The 19,329-nt window shown below is 44.3% G+C and overlaps 1 protein-coding gene across 3 annotated transcripts in view; it reads left to right on the top strand.

The window, feature by feature from the left end:
- Positions 1-328: 328 nt before the first annotated feature.
- The window catches only part of HLCS (holocarboxylase synthetase), a 153,037-nt gene continuing 134,036 nt past the window's right edge, over positions 329-19,329 (top strand). For all 3 annotated transcript variants that reach the window (XR_004982280.1, XM_036404865.1, XM_036404784.1), the window contains exons 1-4: positions 329-520; positions 4,628-4,780; positions 12,579-12,741; positions 14,391-15,271. Coding sequence is in view for 2 of the 3 variants with exons in the window: in XM_036404865.1 (XP_036260758.1) it covers positions 329-520; positions 4,628-4,780; positions 12,579-12,741; positions 14,391-15,271 (1,389 nt within the window). In the remaining variant the exon portion in view is untranslated. The remainder of the gene's footprint in view (positions 521-4,627; positions 4,781-12,578; positions 12,742-14,390; positions 15,272-19,329) is intronic.

The following is a 19,329-nucleotide window of genomic DNA, read 5'->3' as shown; positions in this document are numbered from 1 at the left end:
CCTCCTCTTCCTCCTCCAGAGCACGCCTACAACTAACCCACGCCCCGAGCCGTTTGGAGCGATTTTGAGCGCTCTTTATTTCTTTTCACACCTCCTTCCACCGCGGAACTCCGCGGTCCTCTCAGCGGGAGGAGCAGGTGGCGCCCTCACGGCCGAGCGCTGAGGGGAGGAGGAGGAGGGGAGAGACGCGGCGCTGCCAAAGGGGCGGGGCGCCGCGCGCGCCAGCCCCCGCCAGCCAATCAGCGCTGTGACCGCCACCCGCCCTCCCTGACGCACGGCGCTGCGATTGGCCGGGGCGGGCGGCGGGGGGCGTGGCCGCGCGCCCGCCATGCTGATCACGCTGTGCTACCTCTACCTGTGGGCGCGCTGGGGGCCGCGCTCGGCCGCGCTCGTCCGCAGCACCGTGCGGAGGCTGCACCGCTCCCGCTGCTCCTTCACCTTCTGCGCCCGCCAGCCGCACCCCGACGAGCGCGTCTGCCTCCGCGTCGGCGGCAAGGTGTTCTGCACCGGCGAGGCGCAGGTAGAGCCGCGGGGATGCGCGGGGAGGCGCGGCGGTTGCCGCGGTAACGGGGATGCGGCGGGGGGCGCGGTTGCCGCGGTAACGGGGACGAGCATCCCGGCCCCGCGGTGACGGGGTTGTGGTTTGGTTCTTGGGGTTGGTGGCGGGCAGGGGTTTGGGATTAGGAAAAACAACGCGCGGAGGGAATTCCCACGTGGTGTCAGAGCCAGGGGAAGGAGGAGGGGACAGCCGGGTGGTCGCTTTGGTGGGAAATGTTAGTTCAGGTGTGGTTCCCTCTCCTCGCTGCTTGCCGGAGCTTGTTTTAGTAGGAAATGGGCTGAGAGATGCTCTGTGTGCTACAAATGTGTATTTGTATGTGTGTATATATATGTAAATATATAGAGGAAATAGGAAATATTTATACATGGGAATGTATATATATATATAGGAAATGTGTATATATATGGGAATAGGAAATGGGCTGAGAGATGCTCTGTGTGCTACAAATGTGTATGTCTATATATATATATGTGTCTGTATCTCAGAAATACGAAATATATCTATAGGAAAAAAAATATATATGAAATAGGAAATATATCTATATAGGAATATATATATAAAGGAAATGTATATATATAGGAATAGGAAATGAGCTGAGGGATGCTCTGTGTGCTACAAATGTGTATGTCAATATATATATATGTGTATATATCTCAGAAATAGGAAATATATCTATAGGAATGTATATATATATATATAGGAGACAGGAAATATATCTATATAGGAATATATATAAAGGAAATGTATATATAGGAAATAGGAAATATATATATATATATATAGGAAATGTGTATATATAGAGGAATAGGAAATGGGCTGAGGGGTGCTCTGTGTGCTACAAATGTGTATTTTTATGTGTCTATATATATATATATATATATGTATATATTTATGTATGTGTATTAAGTGCAGCTTTGCAAGTGCAGCAGTAGTTCTAGGAAAGCTTGGCTGGGAGAGCTTGAGAGAATTCCATAAAATCACAGAATGGTTTGGGTTGCTTGAAGATCATCCTGTTCCAACCCCCTGCCATGGGCTCCATGCCCCGTCCAAGCTGACCTTGGGCACTTCCAGCAGCCCCAGCTGCTCTGGGCACCCTGTGCCAGGGCCTCCCCTCCTTCCCAGGGAAGATTTCCCTCCTAATATCCCATCCAAACCTGCTCACTTTCAGTTTAAGGACATTTCCTCCTCATCCTGTTCCTGGGAAAAGCCTCTTTCATTTCAGCAACATACTTGGAGAACATGTAAGGCTTTAGTCTAAAAATATGTGCTGTGCTTGTGCCTTCAGGATTCGTGTCAGGGCTTTAAAACGCTGCTGGATCTGCCCTGGAATGTGAACTGCAGAGAGAGCTGGCTGCTTCTCCCCGCACAAAATGTGGTTCTAAGTGAGGAAAATGAGGTGCAAAATGAAAATCACAAATGAGCAGGGCTGGGGGAGGCTGTGGCCGCCCATGAGGGTGGAAAACCCCTGTTCCTGAACCAGCTCCACGTGGCACTGCTGGGAGCAGAACTGAAAGTGAGCTTGCTTGACTCTCAGGATCAGGAGTGGAGCTGGCACTGCCCCCAGCTCGTCTGAATTATTTAAATGGATGGTGGATTGCTCTGAATTTGGCACTAAATGCCAGAATTGGTCTGGGTGAGGCTCTTCTTGGTCTTTGTGCTTTTTGCTGCTGTTTGTGTGTGAGTGGTTGAGGATTATTTCAGTTGTTGCAGGGATTTATGGAGCATGTCAGTGGCTAAGTGCTCTTCAGGAAGCAGAGAAGCTTTTTGTAAGTTCAGTGGGTAAAAAGACCATTTGCATTTGAGGGAAAACAAGATTAGAAATGGTGATGGAGATGGTTCTATTTAAAACTAGGGTTTTTTGCTATTTATTAACAAATTATTTCACACTCAAGAGCGATGGTGGCAGTCTCAGAACCTTCCCCAGCCAAGTGAAATACCTAATTCACATTTCAATAAAGCCCCCCAAAACAAAACAAAGCTGTGTTTGGAGGAGTTCTGCCTCACTTGCCCTGGATTATTGTTCTGTGAAGAGGATTTCAGCTGATTTCTGCTCTTTGCTCCACTCCTGCTCATTTCTGAAACAGCTTCTCCTCAGCCCTTGCACTGCCAGCACATTTTTTTCTGTCTGCAGTGCTGTTCATGCAGACTGATTTTATAATCTGCTGGGTTTATTGGTGTTTATTGGGAGCTGGGAAGCCCTCTGGGGAATTGCAGCTTGGCATGAAGTTTGGCACAGACTCAGGGCTGTAATTCAATGTATTTTTGTCTCTTTAAAATATGGGGTGACAGCATTTGAAAATCCCTGGGGCAGGTCCTGTTGTGCTGCACTTCGGTGTGAGAGCTCTGGCTCTGCATCACTGGGGAGCTCTTTACATCATCTCTGAAGAGATTAAAGGTTAATTCAGATTTTTTTTTTTTGCTTCTGGGCAGCCAGCAAAGCTCCTTTTCTCTCTCAGTAGCTTGGACTGTGATCAGTAGCTTGCTTAAGATACTGCAAGTCCTAAATCATAACCTGTAAAGGGATTTTTTTTGGTTTGATCTTTAGCCAGAGGGGATGTTTAAGGTACTTTAAAGCTTCCTGAGCTGAGTTCACTTTCATGTGGGAGAAACCAGTGTTTGTTTGTGCAGCCTCTGTGCTCTCCAGGGTGGCTGGGTCAGTGAGCTGCCCCCTCAGTATTCTGGGCTGTGCAGGGATGAGCACATTGAGTGCTGGAATCCAGAGCCACGGGGGAATTCTCCCCTGCTTCCACATGGAATTATTGGAGGTGTGTGCAGAAGGGAAATGTGGGAAATAGTGAAGGTAAGAGGATTTTTAGGGAGTTGACAAACAAGACAAGACTACTAAAATATGTTCTTTGAGCTTTATTACATCACATTACATTTAAGACAATTAAAAGATAACAACTCACTTCTTACTAACAGCAACCAAAAAATTTCTTTGTAATAGAACATTTTAAAAACTTTTCAACCAATAACATCTGACCAAAACTTACAGGTAATTATTCTAGTTAATCACTAAATCCATACCTACTTCAAACAATACTTTCTTATATACTTCCTATTAACAATACACAATTATTAAACTTAAAACCTTCTCCTATCTTACTAAACATATTTTCTACAGTCTTAAAATCTGTCTTAACCAAACCTAAAACTCAAACTGAGTTGAGTTGTCTCAATAGTTTCATGTTTTGAGTTCTCTCATTGTTCCATGCCCTTGCTTACTGTACTGTTGTAACTTTTCTACTTTCAGATTTTACAGTTAACTCTAAGTTCTCTACTCTTTCTGTTTCTAACGCCTGCTTTCACAACTTTCTAAAAATCTTTTACCTTTACTATTTCCCACAGCAAACCAGTTGTTTCTAATGTTTGCCATTTTTAAAATATATCAGACAAATGAAGTTCAGTGCAAAATGAACGTGAAAATTAACAATGGATGTAATATTTTCCTGAGAAGCTGTGAGGTGTCTCAAATGTGTTTTTTGATCTGCTGATTCCAGGTTTTGAGCTTTATTTGCTCCTTGCTGAGGGCAAGAGAGGGAATCTTTTGTAATTTAATGAAGAAACTTTTGTGCAACGTTCTGCTGAGTGGTGGATGGAACAACTTACGGAAAAAATTATTCTGAATGAAGGATTTGTTTCTATTTTATGAGATTGGTAGTGAATGAGGAATTTTGTTGCAGGGGCATGAGGATTCAGTGCTCAGTGTGGCTGGGAGAGGAGCAAAGGTGAATGGGGGATGCTGCCAGTGGCAAATGTCCCACAAGGGTCCCAGTGCCAGGGGCTCAGGGGTTTTGTGTGCCACCCTCCCTTCCTGTGAAGCTGAGAGCTGGAGTTTGAGTTGGCTGCACAAACCCGCCTTGGCACTTCCAGTTTCACTTTTAGTGTTCCTTTTAACAGTTCACAACTTTATCCCTTCCTTTGTCTCGTGGGGAAAGTGAAATCATCACCACCCTTCCTGTAAGGCTGGAGGCTCGGATTTGAATTTAAGCTGGGCATAATTTAAAAAGGAATTCTTAAATCAGTTGTTTCCTGCTCAGACTTACTCTCCTTTCCCATTTCTTTCAGTTCCTTGATGACTTAAACAGGTGGAGGGGGCTGCTGGTTTCTCCCTTTCCTCACGCTGAGAAGCTGCTGCCAGCAGAGCACATTGCTTTTGTGACAGAAAGCATTTCTGCTCACCCAGAGCACTTGCAGAAAGCACCTGACTCTTCCAAGGAGGTGAGAAAATATCTTTGTTTTTGCATAGAAAAGGGGGACAGATATTCAATGTTCTTGTATAGAAAGGGGTACAGATATTCAGTGTTCTTGCATAGAAAGGGGTACAGATATTCAGTGTTCTTGCATAGAAAGGGGGACAGGTATTCAATATTCTTGTATAGAAAGAGGGTACAAGTATTCAATATTGTTGCATAGAAAGGGGTACAGATATTCAATGTTCTTGTATAGAAAGAGGGTACAAGTATTCAATATTGTTGCATAGAAAGGGGTACAGATATTCAATGTTCTTGCACAGAAAGTGGTACAGATATTCAATATTCTTGCACAGAAAGGGGTACAGATATTCAATATTCTTGCATAGAAAGGGGGACAGATATTCAATATTCTTGTATAGGAAGGGGTACAGATATTCAATATTCTTGCATAGGAAGGGGTACAGATATTCAATATTCTTGCATAGGAAGGGGTACAGATATTCAATATTCTTTCATAGAAAAAGGATATAGATGTTCAATATTCTTGCATAGAAAGGGGGACAGAAATTCAATTTTCTTGCATAGAAAAGGGGACAGATATTCAATATTCTTGCATAGAGGGGCACAGAAATTCAATATTCTTGTATAGAAAGGGGTATACAGATATTTAATATTCTTGCATAGGAAGGGGCACAGATATTCAATATTGTTGCATAGAAAGGGGGTACAGATATTCAATATTTTTGCACAGAAAGGGGGACAGATATTCAATATTCTTGCATAGGAAGGGGTACAGATATTCAATATTCTTTCATAGAAAAGGGGACAGATACTCAATATTCTTGCATAGAAAGGGGCACAGACATTCAATGTTCTAGTATAGAAAGGGGTACAGATATTCAATATTCTTGCATTGGAAGGGGTACAGATATTCAATATTCTTGCATAGAAAAGGGATATAGATATTCAATATTCTTGCATAGAAGGGGGCACAGATATTCAATATTCTTGCATAGAAAGGGGTACAGATATTCAATATTTTTGCACAGAAAGGGGTACAGATATTCAATATTCTTTCATAGAAAAGGGGACAGATATTCAATATTCTTGCATAGAAAGGGGCACAGATATTCAATATTTTTGCATAGAAGGGGGTACAGATATTCAATTTTCTTGCACAGAAAGGGGTACAGATATTCAATATTCTTGCACAGAAGGAGGCACAGATGTGTTGTGATGTTATGGGGAATAAAAAGGGAGTTGTTTCATTCAGATCACTCAATAATTAAACTCTATTTTGTGTTTCAAACAGACCCAGAGATATTTTGTTGAGATTTTCAGGAGCATTTTTCTCTGGCTGTGGGTGGGCATTGCCCCCCTGTTCTGGAGCCAGGCTGGGAGAACTTGGGATTGTTCAGCCTGGGGAAGAAAAGGCTCCAGGGAGAGCTCAGAGCCTGAAGGGGCTCCAGGAGAGCAACTCTGGGCAAGGAATGGAGTGACAGGACGCAGGGAATTATTGGGTTTGTGGGGTGCCCCATGAAGGGAGGAATGATGAACCTGACTCCATGCTCTCAGGAGGCTAATTTATTATTTTATGATACTATATTATATTAAAGAATGCTCTGCTAAACTATACTGAAGAATACAGAAAGGACACAGACAGAAGGATAAAAAGATAATAATGAAAACTCCTGACTCTCTCCAGAGTCCTGACACAGCTTGGCCCTGATTGGCCAAAGAGTGAAAACAACTCCCAGCAGAATCCAATGGAACAATCACCTGTGGGTAAACAATCTCCAAACACATTCCAAAGCAGCAAAACAGAGAAGAAAATGAGATAATTACTGCTTTCCTTTTTCTCTGAGGCCTCTCAGCTTCCCAGGTGAAAAATCCTGGGTGAAGGGATTTTTCAGAAAACCTGAATGTGACAGGGAATGGCTCCCACTGGGAAAGGGGAGATTTGGGTGGGATATTGGGGAGGAATTCCTGGCTGGGATGGAATTCCCAGAGCAGCTGGGGCTGCCCCTGCATCCCTGGCAGTGCCCAAGGCCAGGCTGGGCACTGGGGCTGGAGCAGCCTGGGACAGTGGAAAATCCTTCTCCTGCTTTTTGTGAAGTCCCCTTAAGGCCATGGAAGGCTTTGGGAGGGGAGGGATGGATCTCAGTGCCCCCAGGGAAGAGGAGGAAAGGGAAAATGTCCATGTCAGGATGTTTCTGGAGGCTTTAATAAAACATCTGGGCTGCTGCTGGAATCCCAGAGCTCTCCATGAACCAGGCTGGGATCACCCCTGGAGCCGTGGATAAGGGTGGGAAATGGATTTGTAGAGAATTTTTCAAGCAGCGTTAAAAGGGCTTAATTTCATTTGAAACCTTAATTTTAATTTTATTTTATTTTAAAACCCTAAAGTCAGCATTTCTTCTCTCAAAGTTTACATACAGAACCCTCTGTCAAACTTCAAGAATTCTCTACAAATCCACTTCCCACCCTGGCCTGGGTGTCCCTAAAGGGCCACCTGTCACCCTTATTTCCTGCAATCAGGAAATTTCAGGCTCCTTCACCAAAATTCCACATCCTTGGTGTTCCAGGACATCACATCCACAGGTGCTCATGGCCTGGCTGCTTCCCTGGGTGAGGATCTGTGTAAAAGAATTTTTTAGTCTTCAAGTTGTTGTTTATTTTTTGTCTTATCAGAAGTCCTACACTAGACTTAGCACACAAAGAGAAGGCAGCAGAAAAGCCACAAAAGTCACAAAATGTGCAGTTTCAAGGTCTTTTAAAGCTATTTTATCTAATCAACTCTTAAAATGTGCCTTATTTCTACTTTTTTCTACCAATAACTAATTATTTGCCTGGCACACAACATCTGTATTACAGCTCTCCCTAACTAATCACTCTATACCACCAGCACAATAGAAAAGAAAGCAGATAAAGAAGAAGAAAAAGATCAAACACCATCCAAAAGCCTCTGTTTTGTCTTCTATCCACCTCCATACTAAAAACCCAAAACTCTAAATTTTTCACCCTATGGTAAACTATACTACCAGCAATTTCCTTGTGGAAAAGCTGCAGCAGCTGCTTTGGGAATGGTTTTATTGCCTTTGGCAGGTGGAATCCATGCAGGTGAGCTCTGCTTCTGGAGATAAATGAGCTGTGCCCTCCCTCTTGTACACCTGGGCCAGCTCAGGTGGAAGATTTTTATTTTGTTTTTACTTTTTGTAGCAGAAAGATCCACAAAAACACCTGCATTGAAGCTGTAATTATCTATTCTTTTGGGGTTTATTGGAGTTTTTAAATCTTCTTGGGTTTGCTTTTGTTTTCCTTAGGAAGGAAAATTTTGCATTCTTACGTGGACATTAATAATTAATTTGATTTAGAAAGCTCAAAAATTATAGTCCAGGCAAAAAAAATCAAAACTAAAGAGGAAAAGGAAACCAGCTCTGCTGGTTTATTTTGTTTATTGTTCTTCTGTGTGAATACAATAAAGTGCTCTTAATTTTGGTTAAAAAACAGCTCTGGCTGTCACCATAGCCAGGGGCTGTGGGAACACATTGCTCCTGGGGGAATTTCTGGCCAAAAAAGCCATTTTTTTGTAGGAGTATCAGTGATCTGTGGCTGGTGAGAATGAGGAGGGACTCTTATACACCTGGGCCAGCTGAGGTGGAAGATTTTTATTTTATTTTTACTTTTTGTAGCAGAAAGATCCACAAAAACACCTGCATTGAAGCTCTAATTATCTATTCTTTTGGGGTTTATTGTTTTGGTTTTTTTTTTAAAAAAATCTTCTTGGGTTTGCTTTCATTTTCCTTAGGATGGAAGATTTTTCATCCTTATGTGGCCATTACTAATTAATTTGATTTAGAAAGCTCAGAAGTGATCGTCCATGCACAAAATGAAAACTAAAGAGGGAAAGGAAACCAGCTCTGCTGGTTTATTTTGTTTATTGTTCTTCTGTGTGAACACAGTAAAGTTCTCTTAATTTTGGTACCTCTGGCTGTCACCACATCCAGGGCCTGTGGGAACTCATTGCTCCTGGGGGAAATTCTGGCCAAAAAAGCCATTTTTTGTAGGAGTATCAGTGACCTGTGGCTGGTGAGAATGAGGAGGGACTCTTATACACCTGGGCCAGCTGAGGTGGAAGATTTTTATTTTTTATTTTTACTTTTTTGTAGCAGAAAGATCCACAAAAACACCTGCATTGAAGCTCTAATTATCTATTCTTTTGGGGTTTATTGGAGTTTTTAAATCTTCTTGGGTTTGCTTTTGTTTTCCTTAGGAAGGAAAATTTTGCATTCTTACGTGGACATTAATAATTAATTTGATTTAGAAAGCTCAAAAATTATAGTCCAGGCAAAAAATGAAAACTAAAGAGGGAAAGGAAACCAGCTCTGCTGGTTTATTTTGTTTATTGTTCTTCTGTGTGAACACAGTAAAGTTCTCTTAATTTTGTTACCTCTGGCTGTCACCACATCCAGGGCCTGTGGGAACTCATTGCTCCTGGGGGAATTTCTGGCCAAAAAAGCCATTTTTTTGTAGGAGTATCAGTGACCTGTGGCTGGTGAGAATGAGGGGGACTCAGACAACAGGAGTTTGAATAATGTCTCATCTCTTGCTGAGTGCTGGCCTTTCATCCTTTTTTCTGACAGAATTTTGATTTGGAATTGCAACAGGAAAGCTGGAAAATACTCCCTGAGGGTTTTTGCTCTGCTCTGAGCCAATGGATCGCTGCCTGATTTCAGGGTCACAGCTTTTGGCAAGAGCTTTGCTTTGTGAGCTGCTTCTGTGGGTTGGCTTTGTTTGCGCTGTGCAGCAATAATTACATTTTACATCTGAGATTTTACTTGGAGAAGAAACATCAAGAGCATCAACAGAACTTCCTGACAGCCTCCAGGTGTGGGTGTTACTTGTGCCTGTTCTTTGGGTAGGAAATGATGTTTAAATACTCTGTAAATCCTTCACCCTCCACCACAGGCAGTCCCATTGAAGCTGGGGCACCTCTGGTGGGGTTTCACCACCTTGAACTTGGGGGAGAAACCCCACACTCTGCTCCCCTTTTCCTCTGGGAAAGGGAATTTTTTCACTAAGGGTTAGCAGAAATCATGGATCACAAGATACCCAGCCAGGTTTATTGTTAGATATCCAAAGGCCAGAAATAGAAATATGGATTGAGAGCCCACCTGCAGAGCTGGGCCCAGCGCAGGGAGGAGCTGGAGCTGCTGCAGAGAGCCCAGAGGAGGCTCCAGGATGGGCAGAGGGATGGAGCAGCTCTGCTGGGAGGAAAGGCTGGCACAGCTGGGATTGTTCACCTGCACAGGAGAAGCTTTGGGCTGAGCTCAGGGTGGCCTTGCAGGGCCTGCAGGAGCCCCAGGAAAGCTGGAGAGAGACAATTTCCAGGGGATGCAGGGACAGCACCCAGGGAATGGCCTCAAACTGAAACATTACAGGTTTAGATCGGATATTAGGAAGAAATTGTTCCCTGGGAAGGTGGAGAGAGGCTGGGATAGAATTCCCAGAGCAGCTGGGGCTGTCCCTGGATCCCTGGCAGTGCCCAAGGCCAGGTTGGACACTGGGGCTGGAGCAGCCTGGGACAGTGGGAGGTGTCCCTGCCATGGTGAGGCAGAGAGCAGAGGCTGGGCAGAGCTACAGAATAAAGCAGGGATTGATTCAAAGCATCTCCTCCATGGATGCACCTTGGGCAGCACCAGAGCCCAGCCAAGGCTGCACCCAAGATGAACCAAAATGGCCCCAAAATGCACGGCCGGGCACGGGGTCTCTCCCTGGGATCAGTTCTGCTCCATTTGCATCTTGCAGTTCATTGTCCCATTGCAGCTTTAGCCCCTGCAGTCCCACCCTGCTTGTTTTTCTCTCTCCAGCCCACGGGGTTTGTGCTCTGGGGCTGAGATTTGGATCATTTGTCCTTGGTGCCCAGCTGGAGCAGGAATTGTTTTGTCTCCCTGCTCTGTGCACAGAGCTCACCATCCCAGAATGTGAACCCAGCCCCACACACTAAAGCAGCTCAGAATGTGAAAAATAGAAAAGCTCCAACCTGAGGCATCCATGGCAGGGGTGGCACTGGGTGACTTTTAAAGGTCCCTCCCAGCCCAACCCATTCCATGATTTTAACATGCTGTAAAAATGCTCAAATTTGGTCACTTTCAGAGAAAATCTCAACACAAGCCCAATGCAGCAGAGCAAGAACCACTTCAGGAAAATAACAAATCCATTTTAAATCAGCATCAGATAGTGGGGAAAAGTCCTTCCCTGGCAGGATGGGCAGGGGCTAGGATGGAATTCCCAGAGCAGCTGGGGCTGTCCCTGGATCCCTGGCAGTGCCCAAGGCCAGGTTGGACACTGGGGCTGGAGCAGCCTGGGACAGTGGGAGGTGTCCCTGCCATGGCAAGAGGTGGCCCTGGGATAATTTTTAAGGTTCCTCCAACCCAAACCATTCTGGTATTCTGTGACTGAATGGTCTCATTTGTGTTTGTTGATTACTCACCAGAAATTGTCTCTGAGAATGACTTAGAAAGGAGACAGAACCATTGGGGTTGTTGGTTCTGTCCTCTTGTTCCTTGGGAAATTCCACAACATCAAAAGCTGCAGCTGGATTCCCTTGGGTGGTGTGTAAACCATTTAATTGCAGAAAAGAAAGATAAATTTAGCTGATGGTCTAATTATGAACAAGCAGAATAACTGACAGCTCACCCTCAGTTTGTGCATCCAAAATAGGTTTTTCCTTCCTTCAATCAGTGTTTTACATCTGGTGTATGGGGGGGGAAAGCTGAACCTCATGGAAGTGTCCAAGTGCTGCAGCTGCTCTGAGGGAGTTGCACTTTGTCTCCCCATGTTCTGGAGCATGGCAAAGGCTGATTTTTTGACATTTTTAGGTCATGAAGGCAGGTCTCTAAAAATTCTTTCATGGGAGAACAAGTGGTTTGTGAATCCAGTTGTGTCTCCTACTTGTGCATTGTTTCCTTCCTGGAAAAAGGAATTTTTGATGTAGATAAACATCTTGAACCCTCATGGTTTAGTTAATACTTCTGATAATTTTTTATTAAAATTAGGAGTTTAAGATTTGAGGTGTTTAAGATTTGAGGAGTTTAAGATTTGCAGCCTGTGAGATTTCCCCACATTTGGTTTCCCACCCTGAGCTCTTTGTCCCTCACCACAACCTCTCAAAGGGCTGAAGAGTTTTTGAGTTTCTTGTAAAAAATGCACCATCATCACACCTGTTGAAAGCAGAATGCCAAGTGTGGTCATTAAGTAACTTATTAATTTATGACACAACGAATTTTTAAAATATATCTGCCCACTTTTAGCACTGCTGCCTGTAAATGTCCCTTCTGCAGAGCTTAACTTTAATTTTTTACCCAATCTATCTGCAGCCTTGATTCCAAATGCACTCAGAATTGACTTGGGGATGAAGAATTCCCTGGGAATGGCCAAGGAAGAAATTCATTTCAGCTGCCTGCACGAGCCTGTGGATGCACCTTGTAGTTAATAAACCCTTGTAGTTGAATTTTGTTCTTTTTATCAGCATTCTTGCTTGGAGTTTGTGCTGAAGGAAACAAATCCAAACAGAGTTTTTCTTACAGCTCTGCTGCCATTTTGTTGCTTGGAACTTTTAGAGCCTTGCTCTTTGGGAATGATTCCTTGGTGTGGATATTTTCCTCTTCCGTCAGGGCTCAATCTTTGCTGCCTAAAGCAAACCCCTGTCAGTAAATTCTTCAATTCTCCTGCATTCCTCTTGCAAACTCACAAAATTGTTGCTGCTTAGGGATTTCTCCATAATTTTCCCAACTGAAAGCCATCCATATGCTCTGTTCTAGATTGTCCAGTGGTCAGACTTTTGTTCACCCTTGGCCTATAAACCTGGTGAACCTTTTCAGTTAATTGCTGAAGCCAGTGTAGATAATTTCAGTAGCCTTGGAGTAGCCTTCCTGGAAGACAGGCTGCAGATGGAGAACGGGATGGTGCCACACAGGATTGTTTGTAAGTACCCTCCTGATCATTTCTCATGCCACAACATTCTTGATTTATGCTTATTTTAGGACTTTGTGCATATTTTTTATACCTACCTGAAAATTTTCCTTTTTTTTTTTTGGCAGTGGTTTTTTTCCTTTGGGGATTCCAGGTTGATCCCTCTGTAGCTCTGCTTTAATTTTTTTGGAGGATTTGGAAGGGTTTGGGAAGGAGCCTTAAAAATTATCCATTCCCAACCCCTGCTGTGGGCTGGGACCCTTCCACTATCCCAGGGTGCTCCAAACCAGAAGTTAGCAAATACTTTCTTTAAATCTTGTCTGCTAGATTAACAAATCTATTTTTGAAAATCCAAACTGAAAGTTTTTAGGCAAATGTTCTCATTTTTTTTTTCATATTTGAAATTAACATATATTTAAAGCTGAACGTGGATTGAAAACAATTTGGGGTGGGATTTTTTTTTTTTTTGGCCTTTTTTATGGGGTTTGTTTTTGCTTTGCTGTTTTATTTAATGTAGATCACAGTGCTCAGGCAGAAATGAAGGAATGACAAAATCAACAACATTTAGCTGAAGTGCAGGAGGACAGGAATATTCTCCCAAAAGAATCTGATGGGAAATTCTGTCTCTCTTGGTGCTGTTCTGCATAAATATTCCCCCAAGGAAGGCTGGCAGCTGAGAGTGTCCCAAGTCTGTCCCTTTTTAAAATGTTTTCTGCCTCCTTTTGCTTCCAGTGCTCTGTGGAAGCTGCTCCAGAACAGGCTGGGGGAGGCTCTGGATGGAATAACAGAGGTTGGAAACTGAAATTCCCTTGGGATACCAAAAAAACCCCAAATCTTGCTTCATGTTTCTGCTCCAAAGGGGATGTAATTTCATAATAAGGAAAGGGGTTGAAGTTGGATTAACAAAATGTTGTTAATCAAGTTTCTCCCTGGATTAAGAGCACAATAAATTGATTTGGTTGTGTGTGAGCGGGGAAGGATTCAGGAAAATGTTTCAGATTTTGCCTTGAAGCCCTCCCTTGTGATGAGTGTCTTTTCTCTCCTCTTTGCTCTGCACATTTCTTGCTGGTAATAATCATCTTTGCTCTTCTCTTCTCAGTTGTATTTGCTCCAAATTATCTTCACATTTCTGTCATTTTCAGGGGAAAAGGGGAATTTTTAACAGTTCTTCCTATTTTCTTGTTTTCCCTTGGATTCTTAGCTCCCAAATCTTGCTGTGCTGGATCTCTCTGCCTTTCTGCAGCCTGAAATCTGTTCAAATCTCTTTTTTACTCCCTTTTCTCGTGCCAAACCTTTATCTGCAGCCTGCAGCAGTGCAAGGGACGTGGTTCAATATCTGTCTTACCCAACACCATCACTTTATTAGCTTATTTCAAAACAGTTGCTTTCAAAACAGCAGCACTTTTAAACCCTGCCCTAATTAGAAGAGCTGTACTTTTCCAGAGGTATTTTCTCTTTTTCATTTTGTCTTTAGATTTGTGGTATGAGTGCAAATCTCTGTTGTCCTGGGGGGAAATAGGATTTGTTGTGTCAAATAAGTGAAATTCTTGCTGTTACAGGGAATTTGTACTGAAACTGAATTCTGCTGTTAATGATACTTATCCTAACCCTGGTAATCTCGTTATTTGAACCCTTTTTTTTGGTATCTTTACCTTTTGCAGCTGTCCATTTAGAGGAATCTGCTCTGAAGGAGCTGGCAAAGGAGGCACCGTCGGCGGAAGAGGAAAGCACAGACATGGATGCAGTAACTCCTGCTGGGAAATCAGGGTTAGGGCAAGCTGAGGAGGACAGATCCAAGCTGGAAGAAGAAAGGGAAGATGAGGAAACAGGAGGTGGGGAGCACCACCACCTGCACCTTTCCAGCTGCCACGAGTGCCTGCAGCTGGAGAACAGCACCATCGAGTCGGTGAAATTCGCCTCTGCAGAGAGCATCCCCGAGCTGCCCCGGGACTGCAGCAGCACAGGGCAGGAGGAGAAGGAGCACCAATGCCTGCAGAAAGGAATCAAAAGAATAAACCTGGCTGGAAAACCCCCTAATATCCTGATTTACCTGGGCTCTGAGGCTGCCAAAGGGAGGTTTGAGCAGGTGAAAGCAGTGCTGAGGGAGTGCATCGATGCTGAGAGCTACACCCTGTACCAGCTGCACCAGGAGCAGGTGCTCAGAGACCCCTGGGTTGAGAATTCCCTGCTGCTGCTCATTGCCACAGAGGAACCCATCCCCGAGGGCATCCACAGGCAGTTCATGAAATTCCTGTCCAAAGGGGGGAAGATTCTTGGGCTTTCTTCGTCCTTCACCTTTGGGGGCGTGCAGATAAAGCCCAAAAACAAACTGAGGAGGGCGGTGCACGAGCTGGTGGTGTCTAAAAAGGACAGCACCGAGGTGAAGCTGAACCTGCTGCTCAGTGGCTGTGTTTTTGAGGAGGGGATGAAGGGAGATGGCAGCAGAGTGAAGGTGTTGAGTCGACTGAGCAATGCTGCTGAGGACACGGTGATTGTGCAGCTGAGCCATGGGAGCAGTGGAGGAGAAGCCATCCTTTCCCAGGTACTGTGGGCATGCATTTCCTCATTGCTGCTTGGGCTGCAATCCTAAAAATGTTCCCGTTGTGTGTTCATTGGGGCTTCCTGTCAAGGGCAGGTGTGCAAGCATGGAATGGTTTGGGTTGGGAGGGAACTGAAAAATCATTTTGTTCCACCCCTGCCATGGCAGGGACACCTCCCACTGTCCCAGGCTGCTCCAGCCCCAGTGTCCAGCCTGGCCTTGGGCACTGCCAGGGATCCAGGGGCAGCCACAGCTGCTCTGGGAATTCCATCCCAGCCCCTGCCTGTGACTGTGGTCACAAGGGTTTTCAGGATGAAGAAGAGATGAGAATGTTGACTCCATGATCAGAAGGCTTGATTTATTATTTTATAATATATGTTACATTAAGATTATACTAAAAAGAAATAGAAAGGAAAAGGTTTCTTCAGAAGCTAGCTAAGCTAAGAATAGACAAGAATGAATAACAAAGATCTGTGTCTCAGACAGAGCAAGAGCCAGCTCTGCCATGAGTGGTCAGGAAATCCAAACACCCACAGGAGACCAATCCCAGCTCTACCTGTTGCATTCCACAGCAGCAGATAACCATTGTTTACTTTGGTTGCTGAAACTGCAGCTTCTCACAAGGAAAAATCCTAAGAAAGGATTTTTCATGAAAGATGCCTGCGACACCTGCCCACCCTCACAGGGAGGAAATTGTTTCTCATATCTGATCTGAACCTGTAATTTTTCAGGCTGAAGCCATTCCCTGGGTGCTGTCCCTGCATGCCCTGGAAATTGTCTCTCTCCAGCTTTCCTGGGGCTCCTCCAGGCCCTGCAAGGCCACCCTGAGCTCAGCCCAAAGCTTCTCCTGTGCAGGTGAACAATCCCAGCTGTGCCAGCCTTTCCTCCCAGCACAGGAACATCCTGAAACTCACCCAGTGCCACCCCTGCCATGGCAGGGACACCTCCCACTGTCCCAGGCTGCTCCAGCCCCAGTGTCCAGCCTGGCCTTGGGCACTGCCAGGGATCCAGGGGCAGCCACATCTTCACTGGGAATTCCATCCCAGTCCCTGTCCACCCTCCCAGCCAGGAATTCCTTCCCCAAATCCCACCCAAATCTCCCCTTTCCCAGTGGGAGCCATTCCCAGGTGTAAATGGATGTCCTGGATGTGCAGGGACCCAGGTGCAGGGTGGGTTTCACTTGGTGTTAAAGAAGGGGAATGTCACTGCTGGGAAAACATTCTCTTATTTTTGCCATGGATCAGGCAAGGTAAAGCCAAGTTTTGTGCAGGAAGCAGGAATTTCACTCATTAATCCAAGGAAATGCCTCCAAGGGGTGCCAGGGGATGGTGCCAGAGCTCCCAGGGGTGCCCAGTGGCAGCACAGGGAGCAGTGGCCACAAACCAAAGCCCAGAAAGTTCCAGCTCCACTTGAGGAGGAATTCCCTTCCATGGAGGGGGCAGAGCCCTGGAACAGCTGCCCAGGGAGCTGATGGAGTCTCCCTGTCTGGGACATTCCAGACCCACCTGGACACTTCCTGTGTCACCTGCTCCAGGTGACCCTGCCTGAGCAGGGGGTTGGAATGGATCACATCTCCAGAGGTCCCTTCCAACCCCAAATTATTCTGGGATTTTCTCATATTCCAGAGCAGAGCTTTCCCTCTCTGCCTGCTGGAGGTGGTACAGGAATACAGCTTGAGCAGATTTTGGGAGGTGGGAAATAAATCCCACAAAATCCTTACAAAAATAGGAATTGTGGCAAAGCAGGAAGTGCAGAATAAACTTTGCTGGAAACTTTTTTTGTTTCCTGAGTCCGTATTCAGGCTTTAAAGGTTGAAATGTTTAATATTCTGCAGCTATCAAATAGCTCAGAGAATCTGGGGGTGGAATTGGGGTAGTCTAGGATGAGCCAAAACCATTAATTCCACTTAAAAATAATATCCCACAATAGAAGTGTCTCTCCAGTATCATAATATTGTGATCTCTGGTTAAAAAACCACCAAACAGCCAAAGAAAACCCTCAAACAAACAACAACAAAAAAACCCCCACCAAACCCCCAAAAACAAAACAAAACAAAAACCCCAAACAAACAAATAAACAAAAACCACCCCACCCCAAAAAGACCAAACAGATAAGGTCAAGTGTTCATAATATTTTTTTCCTTTTTTTTTCTTCACTTTACCTTCTGGATAATGGGTGAGGAAGCTTCCATGGGAAGGTAAATGTTGGTCACTGATGATTGAAATTATTTAAATATTCCCAGCTAAAGTTTTGGGTGGTGGAAAGGCTGATGAGAGGTACCACGAAGTTTAGCAAATAAATAATTGAGAAAAGCAGAGCAAGATGAGTTTTCCAAGGTTAAGTTAAGGAATATGAAAGATGAACCCACTTTTTGAAAGATTCTATTTTTTACCAATATTTTAGGTGGGGAACTTTCTCAGCAGCCCAGAGCTCTGAAATTTTAACTGCTCAGGGATCAGGTAGCAAGAGTCTTGTAGCAGTTACAGAGCTCAGAAATATTCAGGGGGTTCTTAGAAGTGTTTTTGTCTTTGATTAGCTTGGATCTGCTGGGTTTTTGGGAACTCTGTTGGACACTGGAGGATATTTATTGCTTTTTTTTCATAGGCAGCTCTGCCAGCCAGAAAATGGATTTGATTCTGTCCCTGCAAGTTGTGCTTTGCTGCACCCTTTCAATTGATCCTCCTGCTGCAGTAAAACTTGATACTCCAGAGGTTTTTCCCAGGAAAAAGAAAAGGGCATCAGAGCACAGCTTCAAAAATCAGATTAAAAGCATTAGTGGGACATTTTATAATTCTCAATGACTTCCAGTCTGGATTTGAAAAGCCCTTGTTGTTTGCAGGCAGTGACATCAGCCAGGAACTATTCTGGCAGATTTGTTTCTCTTTCTTCTCTACTCCTCTGGTGGGTGGGTGTGTCCTGCCTCCTTTTTAATGTATTTATTTTACAATCATGGAGTGGTTTGGGTTGGAAAGGATCTTAAAATTATCCCATCCCAGCCCTGCCATGGCAGGGACACCTCCCACTGTCCCAGGCTGCTCCAGCCCCAGTGTCCAGCCTGGCCTTGGGCACTGCCAGGGATCCAGGGGCAGCCACACTCATTAATTTCCCTGAATTCCAGTGAAAATATGCAAAACACAAAGAACATAATGAAATTTTGCAAAATGGAAGAAATGGATAAAAATAAGGGCTTTATTTAATAGCAATCAATCGATCTGCAGAGAGTACAAGTGTGGATTCTTTGGAGTTTTTTGTTTGCCAAGGTCAGGATTAAATGTGTGAGAGGGTATTTCTTGTTGGCACTCAGATGTTGATCAGTTCTTATCTCTGTCACAGCCTCACAAACCCTGAGTTCTGCAGCACTTCACTCCAACAAACTAAAAATGGAGCCCTGTCTCTCTCTCCAAGGCCTTTGAAGGATAAACTGTCCAATTAACAAATGACACCTCAATTATTTTCACTTTTAACCCAATACCCAACCACCCGTGCCCACAATGGGGACTTTTTTATCCAATGACACAAAACCACCCAAACCCATGGAGGAGAAGAAGGTGAAGAAGAAGGAGCAGCCTCCACCCTAAACCCTCCATCTTGCTTTCTCTCTATTCCTGTATTCTAAACCCTTAAACTCTGAGTTTCCCACCCTGTGATATCACACACTTCTATTCAAACTCCACACCTTTAATCTCAGTTTTATTCTTGAATTTTGGAAGCTTCTCCATGGCCTCAGGTCAGTGCAGTGTTCTCTTGGGGATCAGTGCCTGGCAGCACAGAAAGCCCAAAATTCAGGGTTCCAACATACAAAGGCTTTGAAGTATCTTGGAAAAGCAGGAAAAAAGAGCCAAAAAGGAGGTTTATGAAGGATTTTTTCCTCTTGCATTTAATTTTAACTTCTAAGCATCTGCTTCAACCACGAGGAGTGATTTTCTACCAGGTGAAAAAGTACTTTTTAGACAGAAGGGTTTCTTTATCTGCACTGATTTCCACTGAATTCATGAGACTTGCTGGAGTTCTCCATACCTTGTACAACTTCTAAAAAGCTCTTTCAATTTTAATATAATTTT

Source organism: Molothrus ater, chromosome 2 (assembly GCF_012460135.2).
Source record: "Molothrus ater isolate BHLD 08-10-18 breed brown headed cowbird chromosome 2, BPBGC_Mater_1.1, whole genome shotgun sequence".
In the NCBI taxonomy this organism is placed as follows: domain Eukaryota; kingdom Metazoa; phylum Chordata; class Aves; order Passeriformes; family Icteridae; genus Molothrus; species Molothrus ater.
Note: the sequence above shows the minus strand (reverse complement) of the source record. Positions and strands in the feature narration are given on the sequence as shown.